At 34.6% G+C, this 20217-nt stretch overlaps 1 protein-coding gene across 1 annotated transcript; it reads right to left on the reverse strand.

Annotated features, from left to right (window-relative positions):
• Positions 1-3669: 3669 nt before the first annotated feature.
• On the reverse strand, positions 3670-5059 carry LOC122676008 (39S ribosomal protein L3, mitochondrial). The gene has a single exon (XM_043875261.1). The coding sequence runs from the start codon at positions 4890-4892 to the stop codon at positions 3846-3848; it is 1047 nt and encodes a 348-aa protein (XP_043731196.1). The 5' UTR covers positions 4893-5059; the 3' UTR covers positions 3670-3845.
• Between the last annotated feature and the right edge of the window lie 15158 nt (positions 5060-20217).

Here is a 20217-nt window from a genome sequence, read left to right on the forward strand (position 1 = left end):
GAGATGTATTTTGGGATGGCAAATTCTGCTACCCTTCACACACTTTATAAATGAACAGACATGACTGTCTTTGACATATAGTCTCTAAATACTTCATGTGAGGACCTTTGCATGATTGATGGAATATTCTTATTTAGCCCACAACTACCACTCATTTCATAAACATGACAGTCTTAAAGAGGGCACACAGCAAACAGGAGAATCCATGATTTGGTTATAAAAGGATATCAGATAGATCTGATATGCTACACATGTTGATATGTTACATTCTTAATACCATTATTCTTATTTATATGTCCTTATCTAGCATAATTTATAGCTTAAAAGATAAAAATATATTTTGTAAATATATATAGAGACCTTAGAAATGATGTTCTTCAGTGCTTATATTTAAACAGTTTTCTGAGAAAAATTTTAAAATGTACTTACACACAAACACACAAAATAAAAATGCCTATTTTTAAAACTTTCCGACTGACCATCACCCTAAATATGATTTTGAGACATATTACATTAGGCAATCAAGAGGTACTCTTTCTCTTAAGAAATAGTGGTATAACAATAATAATAATACAATCTGGGCATAAACAAACCTTAAGTATTTAAATAAATCATATATCTGGAGCTGGAAAAATATGTAGTGGGATAAGATCATTTTATGGATAAAAGAGAATCAATGAATATAACACTTTGCCTGATGTTATACAGATATCAGGATATAACTCAAACCCATATACCCTTATTCAGAGAATTTTTTATTTCTTTATCTTTACTTAATGAATAAAAACAAATAGTACATGCTTTGTATCTGAAGTAAGAAGTTCATAAGATACACAGAGAAACTTCTACTTCATATTAAATATACAATAGAAACTTAGAGAGCCTGTTCCAATAAATAAAAACATGGAATAAAAATTATCACAAATCAGTCAATGAGATGATTTTTTTAATGTTGCTGAGAGGTAAGTTTTACTTAGTGAACATAGGCATGGATAATCAATAAAGTCTTTAACCTATTTGTTAAGAAGTAAAAAAATATATATATATATGATAGCAGCAGTACCACAAAAGTTATTTAATTAAGCTTAACCTGGCATAAAATTTCCTCACATTCATTTAATTATTTCTAACTTGAATGTGATGAAAATGTTCCCAGAGGCAAACTCTTTTGTGAGTCTCTTTGAACAGAAATCATGTTTTCTACTCTTGGCAAACAAGCATGATGGTATGGCATGTATTTTTTTTAATGTGTACATCTGTGTCTCTACTCTGGAGCACATAAATACAGCTCATGTGATAGGTTCCAGATGGTGGGGCTTTTTCAGTTACCATGGCCCAGATATACTGCTGAGGTGATGCACCATCCTTTGTGCTGGATGTTCTGGGTCTCTTAGGAAATGAGGAGTTGAACTTTTCATAATTCTATATGAGTGACAAAGAGACATAATGTTTACAATGTTGAAATATTTGGGATATGTGTTTGCTCTTATATAGTATGTTGTCTTCAAATGTTTTGTATAATCTGTTTACACTTAAAATGCTACTATTAGTTGCTATGGGTAGCACATTTTCTTGCATAATATCCCTTCATTCCCTTGATGATTTCTAAGTATATAAGAGATCATTTTCAAGCATATGGTTCCTAATCTTACATCACCCTTTGGAAGTTTAGAAAGCCATGCCATAATTTGCTAAATGTACATAACTCACTATATTTATACAGTAATTGGTATAGCATATTACTGTCTGCATACACTAAAAATATCTCCCTTAAGAAATGTCTAACTTCTTATAGAAAAATAAATAGAGATATCTGTAACTGGATGAAGAAGAACATTTATAGAAAAAATGTAGAGAAAAAGAAATGCCTTGCAAGGTATTTCATTTGTAGTGAGGACATTCATGGTTCTATTCCCTTCGGAATTTTAAAGTTCTGGGCTTAAACATTATTGATGCAAGAGGAAGCTACCAACAAAATAAATAGAAGTTTATAAATAAAATTGTGGTCAGATACTTGAATGTTCAGCAAAGGCAATTCTCTTTGGGTTACTGATATTGAGAGATAAATTAAATATATATAAAAGTATATTTCCTTCTGCATTCAAACTTTATGCCATAAATATCTTTACAATGGCCACAAGTTTGTGAAATATCCCACAGCTTTATGTTGTTTTCTTGATGAATTAGAAATGTTGTCCATAAAAAATACCAAACTATTTCTTTCCCTCAATACTATTATTCATATAGATGGTAAAAGGCAACATTTAGTCAGATTCTTTACCAACTGAGATATCAGGGAAACCCTTACATTCATAATTTTGATAAGTTATTTATTTAGGTTAAGACTTGAATAAACTGTAATGATTATTGCTGAAACTTTTTTGAAATTTGTTGATATAAAGATAAGAGGCATTTTTCAGTACTGCTTAGCATAAGTATTCTTATATTGGAAAGCTTACTACATGTGCAAATGTGCCTCAACTTAGACCCACACTGCAACTTCAGTTTTAAAGATATACCAAACTAGATTTCAAAGAAATATACAAAAAAGAAAAAGAGGGCTAAAGTGATTTAAGTTCAATAAAGTCATAGGATATAAACCATTCAAAAATCAATTGTATTTCTATATTCTAGCAATGGCAACATGGCCATCAAAATTAAAAATTTGGTATTGTTTATAATTGCTCAAAAAAAAAAGACAAACAGGAGTAAATCTGACAAAACATGTACAGGGTATTTAATGAAAACTGCAAGACACTGATGAAAAGAATTAAGGAAAATCCAAGTAAATGGACAGAAATAATCTTTCATGGATTATTGAAAGACTCAACCTAGTAGAGCTGCGAATTTCCTGGCTTTTGACATATTATATCACAAAAATTATAGCACAATTATTATCAAATAACCAGCAAGTTGTTTCTTTTCTTTCTTTTTGGTTGTAATTTTTTTTTTCCAAATAAAAACAAGCTTTTGCTGAAAGATTTACTAATTGAAAAAGAACAGGAAATAACAGAAAGAAAAGATCCCTGTTATCTCATTTAAAAATTAACTCAAAATGGATCTAAAGACCACAAATTGTAAAAACTTTAGTAAAAAAAAAATAGAAAAACATCTTCAGGATCTGGTATTAGAACTCTGGAACTAGAGTTAGACTTGACGCCAAAAACATGTCACAAAAAGAACATTTGACACACTGAATTTTATTAAAATTAAAAACTATCAGTCTATAAAAGATCTGTTAGGGTGGAAAACAAGCTTAAGATCGAGAGAAAATATTTTCAAACCACATATCTGACAAAGAATGAGCATCTAAATTTTTAAAGTGCATTCAAAATTCATGATGAAACATTTCACCAAAGAGTACAGCAAATATGAAGCTTATGAAAAGATGCAAACATTGTTAACTACTAGGGAAATGCAAATTAAAACCACTATACCACTCTACATCTTTTAGGAAGGCTAAAATTTTAAGACTAAGTGAAATAGTGATGACACCAACTATGATGTGAATATAACGAAACAAGACTACTCATTACTAGAGTGAACATGTAACAGAAAACAGTGCATCCATCCTATGGACTCCTACTCTGCACTAAAAAGAAATAATGATTCATGCAAGAACCTAGATGAATCTTTTTTTTTTTTTTTTTTCACAGAGACAGACAAATCTTTAGTAGAAGTTAAATTTATAAACATTTAAGATAATTTGAGAAATACACAGCTTAAAAGATAACCAGTGTGGTATGTTGTAACTAAGGAAAAAAAAACCATAATTCCTGGTTATATTACTGTTCTGGCTCATCAGAATTCACAGCATCTGTGGGGTTCTCTCATGGTGAATGAGGTCAAGAAAACGTAATAGAAGGTGCTCCAGGCTGACACACTTCTTCATCATACAAATCTTCTGGTAGCTCCTTTTCGTCCTCATCAGGGAAATATGTTGGAAATGGTAGATTTTTACAGAAATCCTTATATGCAGGCAGTATAGAATCTTTGATCTTTACTAAGCAGTTTCTGTGTCCAGGTACAGAACCATTGACATAGATTATATTGTGCTTTGTGTTTATTCGCCACACTTTTAGTCCAAATGCTGTCCTATCCACATTCCCCAATTGTCCAGGCATTTTAGTTCCAGGCCAGACTCTGGCAACATCACCAGTTGAAATAGCTCCAGGCCTCCTGTGGGTTTTTGTTTGACCATGAGTAGCCGGCTGGCCTTTAAATCCCCATCTTTTCATGACACCTTGAAAACCTTTACCAATAGTTTTGGCTGTGACATCCACATATTGTCCTGGGCGAAAGTGAGCAGCATAAAGAGGAGTGCCTGGCTTAATAACAGCATTATCTGTTACATTAAACATTTTAACTTTCTGCTTTGGTGGCAATCCAAGTTCCTGGTAAAATTCCAATATAGATGTAGATTTATGGAAACGTGACACAGTTTTTCCTCCTACAGTCAGGGCTGCCATTTTTCCATTATGATTTTCCTTTGGAGTATATTTAAGGACATGACAGTCTTGTACCTGAAGTAATGTGACCACATGCTTCTTACCATCTTTGGTCCATAAAGGCATCATGCCTAACTTCAGTGCAATAAGGCCCACTCTAGAGGAACCTGGTTCCCAAGGATGTATAGGCCACGGCTCATCTTTCAGAGGACAGAGTTTACTTGCTAATTGGGCTTTATTTTCATCAGAGACCAATCGCTTAACAAAGGAAACATTCTCTTCAGAAAGATGCTCATCCCACCAAGTACCACTCTTGCCATGGAGACTTCTAACCAAAACCCAGATGTCTGTTCTGTTTCCCGAGCCCAGGGCAGTGCCCAGGCCACCCGTGCCGCGGTCCAGCACCCGGGCGCCGGCCCAAGCCAGCAGCCTCCAACTGGGCATGGTGAGGCCGGGAGAACGCAGCCCCTTCACCCTCGGGCGCCCTGCCGCTCAGCTTGGCTTTCACGGCGCCCCAGCGACCGTGTCCCAGTCCTGTGAAGTGGGACAGTTCCCAGTCCAGAGCTGTCCCGCAGCTTCTCACACTGCCTTCCCGGACGAAAAAGAACTCAAGAACCTAGATGAATCTTAAGAGCATTATGCTGAGTGAAAAAAGTCCACAATCCCAAAAGGTTACTTTCTGTATCTTTCTGTTTACATTATGTTCTCAACATGATCAAGGAACTGAAACAAAAGTGATGGCACAAGGATAGGTAGGAGTGGATATATCTATATCTGTAAGGACAGCATGGAGTATCTTTGTGAAGATGAAAATATCCAACATCTTGATTGTCAATATCCTGTCTGTGATATATGATAGTTTTACAAGATGTTATGAGGAGGAGACTGGGTAAAGAGTATATGAGGATCTCTTTGTATTATTTCTTTCTTATAATTGCCTGTGAAGCTACAATTATTTCAAAAATAAAAGTTTAAATTAAAAGTAAAGATACATAGCTATGGAGAAGTACAAAAAATAAATAACATTAACCCTGTTTTCACTACCTTGGGTTAGCTGCTTTTAATAACTCTATGTTTATTTATTTTAGGAAACATCAGGCTCATTATATTGAAACCAAATATGTACAAATTACAACAGTAAGTTTAAATATTTATAAAAATAGATGATGATGATGATGAAAATGGCTGGATCATATTTTAGAATGATAAAATTGAAGATAAATGAACAGATCAATTGATAGCAAAATAAGGATAGATACATATATATACATATATACAGAGGGTGAGTATTTTTATATTTACCTGTACTTTACAGTGTAGCATATTAAAATTGCAAAGAAGAATTTAAAGACTAAACCTAATCTTTTTAGTTTTATGACTAACAGAATTAGAAAAGAATTTGAGGAATGTGATTTCAGACTACAGAGGTATAATCATGGGAAAGAGAACTGTGGCATTTTTAAGGAGGCAATCACAGCTGTCAGCTGTCACTGTGAATTTGTCAGGACTGAAGAGGAGCCTCCTCTAAACGCAGTGCTTTGTTGTTTCATCAGTCCCTTCCAACATTTGATCTTAAATTAACCATGAGATCATACCCAGGTTTGCTTCTTAAACTATTAAATTTACTTTTTCTATTGCTACTGAAAGGAATGCTACTCAAATCAGCTAAAGTAAAAAAAGAACTGCAGCAGTTCCATAATAAAAGGAAAACAAAACTTGCTCCAAGAATTGTGTGATTCACCTTTCTCTCCTCTCTGCTTCTACTTGATCTGTGTTATGATCACTCTCCCCTGATTCAGATGGTTCACCTTGACATGGCAAGAGAAAGAAAGAGAGAGAGAACTCGCCCTTCCCATCTCATTAGGTTTACACTTGAGAAAAGATCTCTAATTGGCCTGGCATGGGAAAAAGTCTCACGTTTTTTGACACAAGATTGGCCCCATGGCAATCAGATATTATCATTAGATTTCATGGCAGAAAAGTTCTGTAAAAATGAGAGGAAGACACACTACATCATTATTCTTGGTTGGATAGCTGCCTTCACTCTGATTTCTAGTTTTGGTTCTTTTATTTTTTTTTTTTCCTTTTCTTTTTCAAAATATGGCTAATGTGTTGGCACTAATCATTAAGAAGCTATAAAAAATTATTGAGTACAATATGTATTTGTTGAATTGGATCTCTATTTATATCTATAACTCCTAATTGGTCCATCTGCTAAGAAAGCATATCACATGAGATGGCACCAGAGTTTTACATATTATGTATTTGTATATGATATTTACATGATCTCCAAATATAACACATCATCTTCTCCAGTAGGTACTCAAAAAATAACATGGCAAGTAAATAAGTGAACTTGCCAAAAATAAGCATTGCTTGTTATTAATTTGTTACTAAAACTTGATTCTTCAATCTGTACTCAAAATGTATGAAGCAGGAGCCATACATTAATACATATTCATATTCTATGACATACAAACACTTTTCTTTTTCACATTCTTGGAATTAAGCAACTCCTTGAAAGTAGTAATACATTTTACAGACTTTCAGAGTATGTTCAATTTAGTATTTGATATGAGAAAAAAGTAGTTTTAGAAAGTCATATATGTGACCTACCTTAGTCAGAACTTAATAGCTCAACTAAGAAGGGTGTATGTAACACAATAATTAAAAAATCCTATTCTATAGAATACAGAGCTCTATCAACAGATAACCTTTGAGGTCTGGTATTATGGTGTTGGAGAAAACTCTTGAGAGTCCCTTGGACTGCAAGGAGATCCAACCAGTCAATCCTAAAGGAGATCAGTCCTGGGTGTTTATTGGAAGGACTGATGCTGAAGCTGAAACTCCAATACTTTGGCCACCTCATGCGAAGAGTTGACTCACTGGAAAAGACCCTGATGCTGGGAGGGGTTGGGGGCAGGAGGAGAAGGGGACGACAGAGGATGAGATGGCTGGATGGCATCACCGACTCGATGGGCATGAGTTTGAGTAAACTCCGGGAGTTGGTGATGGACAGGAAGGCCTGGTGTGCTGTGATTCATGGGTCGCAAAGAATCGGACACGACTGAGTGCCTGAACTGAGCTGCACTGAACTGATTTTAGTATTTTAGACTCAAAATAAAGTAAATACTAACCGTATTGACTAATACTATTACCATTGAAAGTAAATACTATATAACTTAAAATGGGCTTAAAATTTAGAATGGATTTTAAAATAGAAACCTCTGCTACAATGAGTCTTTGCCTGTTCAACTCTCTTCCTTATTTCTTCCACTTTCCTTGTATTAAGATTGGATATTATCCTTTCAATGAATTCCAGTAAATTGTTTGGTTACCAATTGTAAAAGAACAAGAATAAAGATAGCCACTTCAAACTAGCAGAAATCAAACATAAAGTGTAAATATCAGAAAGTGTATACTGTCTACATATGGTTATTTTACAAGTCTTTTTATTATACAAAAAAAGAAATCTTATTGTTCTTGGCTTTTGAAATGGGGTAAAATTTAATATTTCTAAAATATTTTTTAAAGTACCCTTTCTTTCTACATCCCTCTCTTTCTTTTCCTTCAGAATTATGTTTCTTTTCATTTCAATGTTTTGTCACTCACTTTTAAAAATATTTTGTTGGAATATAGTTGCTTTACAATGTTGTGTTAGTTTCTATTGTACAGCAAAGTGAATCTGCTAAACATGTACATACAGTCTACATTTTGTGGATTTCCTTACCATTTAGGTCACCACAGAGCACTCACTAGAGCTCCTTGTGCTATACAGCAGATTCCACAGTTATCTATTTTATGCATAGTTGTGTACCTATGTCAATCTCAGTCTCCCAGTTCATTCCACTCCCACTTTTACCCTTGTATCCATACATTTTTTTCTCTACATCTGTGTTTCTATTTCTGTTTTGTAGCTATGATCATCTACACCAATTATTTCAACTTTCAGATATATGCATTCATATATATTTGTTTTTCTATTTCTGACTTACTTCACTCTGTATGATAGTCTCTGGGTCCATCCATGTCTGCAAATGACCCAATTTCATTCTGTTTTATGGCTGAACAATATTCCATTGTATATATGTACCTCATTTTCTTCATCCATTCCTCTGTTGATGGACCTTTAAGTTGTTTTCCTATCCTGGCTGTTGTATATAGTGTTGCAATGAAATTAGGGTACATGTGTCTTTTTGAATTATGGTTTTCTCAGAGTGTATGCCCAGTAGTGGGGTTACTGAGTCACAAGGTATTTTTAGTTTTAGTTTTTTAAGGACTCTCCATTCTGTTCTCCATATTGGCTATATCAATTTACATTCCCACCAACAGTGCTAGAGGGCACATTTTCTCCACACCCTGTCCAGCATTTGTTACATATAGATGTTGTTATGATGGCCATTCTGACTGGTGTGAAATGACATCTCAATGTAGTTTTATTTACATTTCTCTAATAAAGTGCGATGTTGAGCATCTTTTCATGTTTTAGTTGGCCATCTGTATGCCTTCTTTGGAGGACTAGCATTTTTAGAATGGATTATGAATGAGTATAATACAGATTTTACTTAAGTAACTTAAAACTGAAAAAGAATTTTAGTTAACATTTGAGTTGACTAATCATATATTTGAATGAAAGATAAATATAGCCTGAATTTATACATAATTACCATTCAATTGCATCAATAATGCTAATATCATTGCTGTTGTTTATTGTTCAATTGCTCAGCCATGTCTGACTGTTTGCTGACTGACTCATGTCTGACTGCAGCATTCCAGGCTTCCTTGATATTCACCATCTCCTGGAGTTTGCTCTAATTCGTGCCCATTGAGTTGGTGATGCCATCCAACCATCTCATCCTCTATTGTCCCCTTCTCCTCCTGCCTTCCATGTTTCCCAGCATCAGGGTCTTTTTCAGTGAGTCAGCTCTTCACATCAAATGGCCAAAATATTGGAGCTTCAGCTTCAGAATCAGTCATTTCAATGAGTGATGTATAGTAGACTTTAGAAGCAAGTGGATATAATAAAAATAATATGGCTAATATTTATTAATGGTTTGTTATACACTAAATGCTCGTCTTTGTGCATTAAATATATTAGTAAACAGGCTGGCTACAGAGTCTGTTCTATGCTATAAGCTCATCTAAGTGTCATGTATATTAAATATTCAAACTCTTGAAAAGAATAAAGATATATTTTAAATTAATTAAATTAATAGTTCAGGTATTTAAATTAATTACTTAAATTATTTGACTAATAGTTTTATATTATTTTTAAATGATCCAGGCCTTTAGTTAAAATAAAAGCAATACAACCTTATGGCTCTTGTTGTTTATAGTTAATCAACTGATTTACTACTACTTATACTGGCTGAATTACACATATACCATTTACGGATATTCCTATTAAGCAAAACATTTTCTTTTTCTTATCTTTTTGTTTTATCACCTGACTTCAACCTCTTGTTTATTGTGTGTGTGCTGTGCCATACTAAGTCATTTCAATATGTCCAACTCTGTGCGACCATATGAATCATAGCCTGCCTCTCTGTCCATGGGATTCTCCAGGCAAGAATAATGGAGTGGGTTGTCATTTCCTTCTTCAGGGGAACTTCTTGACCCAGGGATTGAACCTGTGTCTCTTAAGCCTCCTGCATTGGCATCCAGGTTATTTACCACTAGTGCCGCTTACTATTATGTGTGTATTTTTATTAAAATATTCTATAGTACAGAAGATTTTCCCTCATATCTTGGTTATTCCCCCCAAACACAGTTCTTCCTCTTTGTTTTTCTTTTCCCCTTCTTTTATCTGCTTTCCATCCTTCTTTCTTTCTTTCTGTTTGCATAAACTTAGCATTATCTTTATGGTATTATTTTTCAATCTGATGCTACTTCATAAAGCCAATTCTGTCCACACAGATGATTGGCTGTGATATAGTGTAAGGGCTTCTCCTTAACTCCCAACCCACCACATCTGAGACCTCTCATCAGAAACTCTTACATAGTGTAAGAGCTGTATTTCACCCGCAAATATGTGGCCTTAAAGTAGAAATATAAGTTCAACAAGGTGTGGGAAATGGCTTTAGAATCACTGAGAGCTGCTGTCTTTTGAAATTATATTATAGATATTGAGCAGGTTTATGTTGTGTGTGCTCAGTGCTCAATCCCTCAGTCATGCTTAATTCTTTGTGAACACGTATGGACTGTAGCCCATCAGGCTCCTCTGTCCATGGATTTTTCTAGGCAAGAATACTGGAGTGGAAGGCATTTCCTCCTTCAGTGGATCTTCCTGACCCAGGGATCAAACTGCATTTCTTGCATCTCCTGCATTGGCAGGCAGATTCTTTAACACTGAGTTAAAAAGTTTATTTTATGATTTACAAATGAGGAAATTCAGCCACAGTAAACTCTTGAACATTCTCATACTGCTAATAACTGCTGGAGTTGAGATTTTAAACTCAGTTTTCTAGATAAAGATTCAACTATCTTCCCACCATAATACACTTTGTATTAGACAGAGATAGAAAAGATAAAGATCTTAAAAGATAAAGTTAGAATCATAAATGGGAGGTTAATGAGGCAAGAAAAATACTGCAAGAGCAAAACGTGAGCACAATCATAGTCACACATACTGACATCCCACAAAATTTCAACAACAAAGCTCAAAGTCCACGTAGATCTGGCGGCACTCCAGTCTAAACTTTAATTCAGTAATAACATTCTGTGCTAGACCTTTAGCAAATTTATAGCTGAGGCACATTTATTTTTGAGTTTCTAGCCAAGTTAGTCTAGGCATTCAATAAAGGTCAATAAAATTGAACTAAGAACTTTATTGGAATAAACACATTTAGTATTTGAACAGAATTTGTGAACAGCAAGTCTGAGCAATCATTCACTCAGGCGCCTGGACTATCCGATCATTTATTCTAGCTTGTTAATCATCACCCACTGGGGAGACGAGTACATCTTTGGATACATCACTCCATCTTCACTCTCTCCAGCTTCTAAGTGAGAAGTAGACAGTCTTAAGTAGCTAAACCCAACATTCCCCAAGCTTCATTAAAGGTACAATTCTGAGTGCAAACTGGTTTTACCAATAGGCTGCCACATTTTGAGATTTTGAAAGCAGAAGTTATGTAGAGTCTATTTGTTTATCCACTATTTTTTTGTTGTTGATAAACAAAATAGTAGAAATAGGAAGTACTCTTCAAGGGGCTTCCACTGTACATTCTTCAGCTTCTAGAGCATGTTACAAAACAACAAAATGGTGACAGGTTGTTGATCTGACATCTAAATCCCTAGATCATGACTGTAATTGTTGTAGTACTTTCCTGATTTCAGCATAGCTTTCTCTAGCAGTAACTTCAGCATCTATTTATTAGCTCATAACAAATCTAATATATCTTCGGTGAGTCAGTTCATTTTGCTGTCAGTGTCATTCCTGAAGGCTCAGTTTAAAAATCTACTTCCCAATATTTTAAGCACATAACACTTTGTATTAGATGACTTCCTATTTAAACTAATAAATATTTTCTTTGTTTCCTTGACTTTAACTGGTATAACCTTTTAATGAATATTTTAGAAATGAGATTATTAACAACATTCAATAGATAAAATAACTTTTTAAAAAATGAGGTTATTTTAATTAGTTTAATATTGGTTACCAATGCACAATAGAGTTGCCCATGATCTCTTGATAATTTAAACTACTGACTGTCAATGGTTTAGTTTGCCTTTATGGATTTTTCTGTTTCCATTCCAATGGCAAATTAGGACATTTTTGCTTTAATAGATTTCTCTAAAGCTTTGAGAATTGTATTTTATAACTGAAGAAAAATGTCTACTAAAATGTGTTGTAAGCTTTATACATATAGTGAATTTCAGTGAGTAATAAGAATAGATTAAAAAAACACTTTTGTAAGATATTAAGAAAAATTAATTGGCTTTGAAATGATTTGTACATTTTTTTATTAAAAAGAAGCTTTCTTTATTATTGGCTGCCTGAAAATGTAGAGAAATTTTCCAGGCCATTTATTAAAAAGTATTTTATAACATGGAACTTCTATCTCATTCCTGAAAATATTTTATGAATCAAGTTTGCTTTTTAATTCATTCTTGCTTCTAATTTATAATACTGTTGTTTTATTGTATGACTCTTTGCAACCCAATGAACTGCAGTTGCAGTTCATGGGTCACAGTCAGACTATCTTTGTGACCTGTCCTTCAATATCTCCTGGAGCTTGCTCAAACTCATGTTCATAGAGTCACTGATGCCATCCAACCATCTCATCTCTATTGCCCCATTCCTCATGCCCTCAATCTTTCCCACCACCATGGTCTTTTCCAATGAGTCAGCTCTTCACAATAGGTGGCCAAAGTATTGGAGCTTCAGCATCAGTCCTTCCAATGAACATTCAGGACTGATTTTCTTTAGGATTGACTGGTTTGATCCCCTTAGAGTCCAAGGGACTCTCAAGAGTCTTCTCCAGCACCACAATTGGAAAACATCAATACTTTGGTGCTCAGCCTTATTTATAGTCTAACTCTCATATCTATACACAATTATTTATATTACTCCTCTTTTGTATTTTACACAATTTAAACTTCTTTGAAAACATTATGATTAAATTAACAGATAAACAACTTCTACTGAAAACTCACCCCTTCATATAGTTATGAATTCATAGATGCACCCAACAACAAAAAAATATTTTTACAACTGTTTCTGTGAATAGTACCGAGTACCAAAGCTCTGTGTATAGAAAGTAAAACTCTAAAGTATTTCAAATAATAAAATATTTCATGATTAAGATGAGCTTTGTAAAGTTCTATCCTGCTGTATTTTCTCTTATATGCAGAGTACATAATGAGAGATGCTGGACTGGATGACTCAGAAGGTGGAATCAAGATTGCCAGGAGAAATACCACCAACCTCAGATATACAGATGCCACTCTCATAGCATAGAGTGAAGAGGAACTAAAGAGCCTCTTGATGATGGTGAAAAAGCTGGCTTAAAACTCAGCATTCAGAAAATTAAGATCAGGGCATCTGGTCCCAAAACTTCATGGCAAATAGATAGGGGAAAAGTGGAAACAGTGACAGATTCTATTTTCTTGGGCTCTAAGGTCATTGTGGACAGTAACTGCAGCCATGAAATTAAAAGACACTTGCTCCTTGAAAGGCAAGCCATGACAAACCTAGACAGTGTATTATTACAAAGCAGAGACATCATTTTGTGGACAAAGGATCATCTAGTCAAAGCTATGTTCTTTCCAGTAGTCTTGTATGTATGTGAGAGTTGGACCATAAAGAACTGATCGAAGCATCAAAGAACTGATGCTTTTGAATCATGGTGCTAGAGAAGACTCTTGAGAATCCCTTGGACTGCAAGGAGATTAAACTAGTCCATCCTAAAGGAAATCAACCCTGAATATTCATTGGAAGGACTGGTGCTGAAGCTGAAGCTCTAATACTTTGGCCACCTGATGTGAAGAACTGACTCTTTGGGAAAGACCAAGATGCTGAGAAAGACTGAGGGCAAAGCAGAGAAGGGGGCAACAGAGACTGAGATGACTGGATGGCATCACCAACTCAATGAACATGAGTTTGAGCAAACACTAAGTGATAGTGAAGGACAGGGAAGCCTGGCGTGCTGCAGTTCATGGTGTCACAAAGAGTTGAATCTCACTTAACAACTGAACAACAACCATTACAAGTAAGAAACAAGTTTCTATTACTTCTCTCACAGGTCAATATATTTTTACACTTTGATAATTCTGAATTTATTTTATTATAAATATAAATGATGACTTAAGCTTTAACACTGACATTAAAGCAAGCAAGCAATAAACAATTTCTTATTATTTTTCTATTAACGGTCCAGAGTTCTATAATGGAAAATCATAAGAAAAACCATCTATTAATTTTATCTTTATAATTTTATTTTCTAATGTAATTTATACATTTAATGTAACTTTGTGATTAATTCAGTAAGCATTTACTGAAAAGTCTAGCATCTGTCATAATCAGGCTAGGATCTAGAACTTGAAAATGGCAAAATATGACCCTGACCTGGAGGAACTTCAAATGTAGTAGTGAAACAGGAAGGGCAAAAATTGTCAGAAAACTGGATGAAGTATAAGAAATGATGAGGTCCTGATAAGTTATATATTTTTCTGGCTTTAGTTCGTGAAAGTGTTTTATGAGCAGCCTTTAAAAAGAAAAGATTTTTCTCAGGTCCTTTGTGCTTTAGAGCACACACCAGAGAGTTAAGTTTAGTCAGTGCTCATATATGCCAATCCTTCCACTGAGACAATTGACCTTCTTTAAATAGGCTACATAAATGTGACTTGGATAATAATCCGTGGAAATACTAATTGTTATCTGTCATGACTATCTGTCAGTAATCAGGAATCTCAAGCAGAATTTTTGTTTCTACATCCAGGCAGACACATTTACACCCTCCCTCCTTCCCCTCTCCTGACACACACACACACACACACACAGTTTTAGGTTCTGAATTCTGATATTCATAGCCTTACTAAGCAAGACAGAATGAGTTAAAAACAATAGGCAGGATTGCAGTTTTGCTTGTAAACACATAGACAACAATTACAATTAACTTAGACATGATCAGTTCAGTTCAGTCACTGTCTTGTCCAACTCTTTGTGATCCCCCCAGTCATATTGCTATGAATATGTTTTATATAATACTGTTATTGACTAAATATATCTGCTACCAGTCAGTCAGTCTGTTCAGTCACTCAGTCATGTCCGACTCTTTGCAACCCCATTGACTGCAGCACGCCAGGCCTCCCTGTCCATCACCAACTCCCAGAGTTTACCTAAACTCATGTCCATTGAGTCAGTGATACCATCCAACCATCTCATCCTCTGCCGTCCCCTTCTCCTCCTGCCCTCAATCTTTCCCAGCAGCAGGGTCTTTTCAAATGAGTCAGCTCTTCGCATCAAGTGGCCAAAGTATTGGAGTATCAGCTTCAATACCAGTCCCTCCAATGAACACCCAGGACTGGTCTCCTTTAGGATGGACTGGTTGGATCTCCTTGCAGTCCAAGGGACTCTCAAGAGTCTTCTCCAACACCACAGTTCAAAAGCATCAATTCTTTGGGGCTCAGCTTTCTTTACAGTCCAACTCACATCCATACATGACCACTGGAAAAACTATAGCCTTGATGAACCTTTGATGGCAAAGTAATGTCTCTGCTTTTTAATATGTTGTCTAGGTTGGTCACAATTTTTCTTCCAAGGAGTAAACATATTTTAATTTCATGGCTGCCATCATAATCTGCAGTGATTTTGAAGCCCAGAAAAATAAAGTCAGCCACGATTTCCACTATTTCCCCATCCATTTGCCATGAAGTGATGGAACCAGATACCATGATCTTAGTTTTCTGACTGTTGAGTTTTAAGCCAATCTTTTCACTCTCCTCTTTCACTTTCATCAAGAGGCTTTTTAGTTCTTCTTTGCTTTCTTCCAAAAGGCAGTGTCATCTACATATCTGAAGTTATTGATATTTCTTCCAGCAATCTTGATTCCAGCTTGTGCTTCATTCAGTCCAGCGTTTCTCATGATGTACTCTGCATATAAGTTAAATAAGCAGGCTGAAAATATTCAGCCTTGACATACTCCTTTTCCTATTTGGAACCAGTCTGTTTTTTCATGTCCAGTTGTAACTGTTTCTTCCTGACCTGCATACAGAGTTCTCAAAAGGCAGGTCAGGTGGTCTGGTATTCCCATCTCTTTTAGAAATTTCCACAGTTTATTGTGATCCACACAGTCAAAGGCTTTGGCATAGTCAATAAAGCAGAACTAGATGTTTTTCTGGAACTCTCTTGCTTTTTCAATGATCCAGTAGATGTTGGCAATTTGATCTCCGGCTCCTCTGCCTTTTCTAAAACCAGCTTGAACATCTGAAAGTTCACAGTTCACATATTGCTGAAGCCTGGCTTGGAAAATCTTGAGCATTACTTCACTAGCATGTGAGATAAGTGCAATTGTGTGCACTTTGGCATTTCCTTTCTTTGGGATTAGAATGAAAACTGACCTTTTCCAGTACTGTGGCCACTGATGAGTTTTCCAAATTTGCTGACATATTGAGTGCAGCACTTTCACAGCATCATCTTTTAGGAATGAAATAGCTCAACTGGAATTCCATCACCTGATAGATTGATACAAAAAATCTCCTTTGGTGCATATGTTAATCATGCAACAGTTACCTATGATAATACAATCTATTACTTGACTTATATACATAAATGAAAAAAGAGAAGGATTTAATTGAAAAATATTTTAAGAGAAAGCAAATATTGCCAACTTTGAGTATTTTCTGGAGATTTAATTTCTAGAAATAGCCTGAAAGCAAGTACTAAGATGTCTTTTAATTTAAAGGAGGAGTTAAAGGAAGAAGTTTGAAAACACTGCCTTCATAATAACTTTATGAGATCAGTCATTGGTAAACTTGGATAAATGAGGTAAAGGAGGAAAAGCCAGCACATTACTTTCAGCAAGATATGAAAACGGCCTCCTTTCTCTTTCTTCACTACCATCCTGAAAACACATATATCAAGAAAAAATAACAACTTTGAAATAATAGAGTAATACTTGGAAGAGCTTATTATCTAATTATTGTAATATGATAATCAAGAAAAAATTAAAGTTTTAGTGAAAATCCAGATGAATGACAATTAATTTCATGAAGTTTACAATGATGGTTGTATGAGATATGGATTATATGTATTTGAGCATTATATTTTGAGATTAGTATGTAAATATATCTGGTTAGAACAATAAATATTAACGTTGCACAATTGAATAATATCAAGAAAATTTCATAAACATTAATTAAGTAATTTAACAAAACATAATTGTTTTCTGATGCTATAAAATGGGTGAGACCATCCCAGAAATGGCCAGAGTACTTTACTAGCATCAACAGAGGAGTAGTCTAATTTGCATATTCATAAAATCTTCAGCCTGATTTGTGGCTGTAGAAAAATTGTTGTCTATGCCTTAATCATATTTAGGATCACATATAGCCAGACAACAAACATCTGAAAAGTCACATTCTTTGGAGGGCAAGTCACCAAAGCAGAGCCCTCCCCTATAGCATTTATGGTTCAAATTTAATTGCTGTCATGGTAGAGGTGCATGATGGGTCCCCTGCTCTCTCAACTTGAAGGTTTATTCTCTAGCCTGAGTAGAGCAAATTCATGGGTCATTGTCCACAGTGCTGGCATAATCGCTTTCAAGGTGAGAAAGCACATCTATATTTTTAAGGCAACAGATGCATTATTAGAAGGATCCTTAGGAATGGGTATATTAACAGGAAGGCTTAATCTATACAAACTGAACACTTCATTAATGTATATACTTATTATACTGACTATTTCTATAGTAAATATAAAAAAGAGGTTTCCCAGGTGGCTCAGTGGTAAAGAATCAACTTGCCCATGCATGAGATGCAGGAAATGTGGGTTCAGATCCCTGGGTCAGGAAGATCTTCTGGAAGAGAAAACAGCAACCTACTTGAGTATTCTTGCCTGGGAAATCCCATGGACAGAGGAGCCTGGTGGGCCACAGTCCATGGGGTCACAAAGTGTCGGACACAAACGAGCAACTGAGAGCATGCGCGCGCACACACACACACACACACACACACACACACACACAATTATAAACAAAAGAACTCCTGTGTTCAGTTTTCACTTTACAACTAAGCCAATAGAGTGAATGTGCCATAGTTATAGGTCTTAGCCTTCCTTACCAAGGCTTTGAAAGAGATCTTGCTTCTAATAGTTGTTCAACTCATTCAGATATTAAAAATAAAATATTAATACCAAAATAATTCTGAAATATTTGACACTAAGCAACGATTATAACCTTCATGACTTCTCAATGTTTTGTGTCAGTAGAGAAAGAAAAAGATGTACAGATGGAAAAGAAAAAAGTAAAATTCTTCTGATGCAAAGATAACAAGATTATCTACTAACTACTAAAATAATTGAGTCTTATAAGCTCACATAAGATCACTATATAAAAATTAATCATATTGCTATAAGGTGACAACAACATTGGAACTTGAAATTTAACAGAATGTGATTTAAAATATTACCAAAAGCATGAAATTCTTAATGACACATTTCAAAAAATACATTCAAGTACTGTACTTTGAAAACTATGATGATTTACTGAGAGAAATTAAATAAGATCTAAATAAATGAAGATATACCACATTCATGATTTGGAAACTTCAATATCCTTAAGAGGCTAATTCTTTCCAAATTAATCTGCAGATTTATTGCATCCAAAAATCAAAATTCCAACACACCTTTTCAAGATAGAAATTTTCACATATAAAGTTTTCATGCAAATATCCAGGAATTAAAATAGTTAAAGTAGTCAAACAATTTCGAGATTAGCAAAGTTAGAATTATCACATTATCTGATTTATCAAACTACATGAAAAGGATGTGTTATTGGCAAATCATTAGAATAGGTCAATAGAATATGATGAATCTAGAGTTAATCCCAATCATGTCTGGTCAATTGATATTTGACATAGGGTCAAAGTATTCTAATAGAGAAAAGACAGCTTTGTTTTGTTTCCCCCCCAACAAATAGCACTGGGGAAATTACATAGCTTTACGTTAAAAAAAAAAAAATGAACCTTGATCATTTATTCCTGCTATAATAAATAATTAAATCAAAACCTATCCTAAACCTAAATATAAGAGTTAAAGCTACATTACTTCTAGAGGAACACATGGTAGGAAATATCTGTGACCATTTGTAAAGCAAAGATTTCTTCAATAGCATGCAAACATACAAGCTGTAACAAGGAAAAAAAAGACATGTATATTTAAGCTTCTGTTTTTTAAAGACAGTATTGAAAAGAGAGACTGGGAAAATATTTTCAAAACTCATTTCTGTTAAAGAACTGAAGGAAATCTTAAAACTCAATGATATAAAGAAAATGTCACAGTGGACAAAAGTTTTGAGTAGCACATCACCAAAGAAGATTTATGATTGGCTCATAAACGCAAAAAAGAAGCTCAGAAACATTAGTCATCAACAAAAGGCAAAATAAATTGCTAATAATAAACCACCACACACCCATTAGAATGGTTAAAATATAAATGAACAAAATAACAACTTCAAGAAATGACAAGTGCCGACAATGATAAAGGAGAGAAGCTAGAAATCTCATGTATTACTGGTGGAAACACAAATGGTACGCTACTTTGGGGAAAAAAAAAGTTTCCAATTTCATACAAACCCTATACGGCACTGTAAATCTACTACTAGGTATTCACCTAAGAGGAACAAAAATTTATGTTCACACAAAAACTTATATGGCAGTCTATGAGCTTTACTCATAATTGTCTAGAATTGGACAGGAATGTTGTGTGATTCCACTTATATGATATCCCCTAAAAGTTAAACATATTAGGCTAGAACAGAAGTTGGGGTGGAAGTTAACTACAAAGGTGTCACACAAGGAAATTTTAGGGTGATACAACTCTTCTGGATAGTGGTGATAACTTCACAATCCGAGCTCAAGATTTGACTCAATATATTTTCCAAAACTCACAGAAGTGTACACCACAAAGAATGCACTTTGCTGCACAAGTGTTTAAACCAAATCATTTGAAAGTATCACAAGAATGAATACATACTGTGAAAAGTGAGGCAATTATAAATATATAATAAATCCCATGAAAAAGTGGAAATAAAATAGCTGACACAAGTAA

This window comes from Cervus elaphus, chromosome 19, assembly GCF_910594005.1.
Source record: "Cervus elaphus chromosome 19, mCerEla1.1, whole genome shotgun sequence".
Lineage (NCBI taxonomy): Eukaryota > Metazoa > Chordata > Mammalia > Artiodactyla > Cervidae > Cervus > Cervus elaphus.

Bases quoted from the DNA above. Each gene is read 5' to 3' on its own strand.
- LOC122676008 (XM_043875261.1), bottom strand. From the start codon at position 4,892: ATGCCCAGTTGGAGGCTGCTGGCTTGGGCCGGCGCCCGGGTGCTGGAC.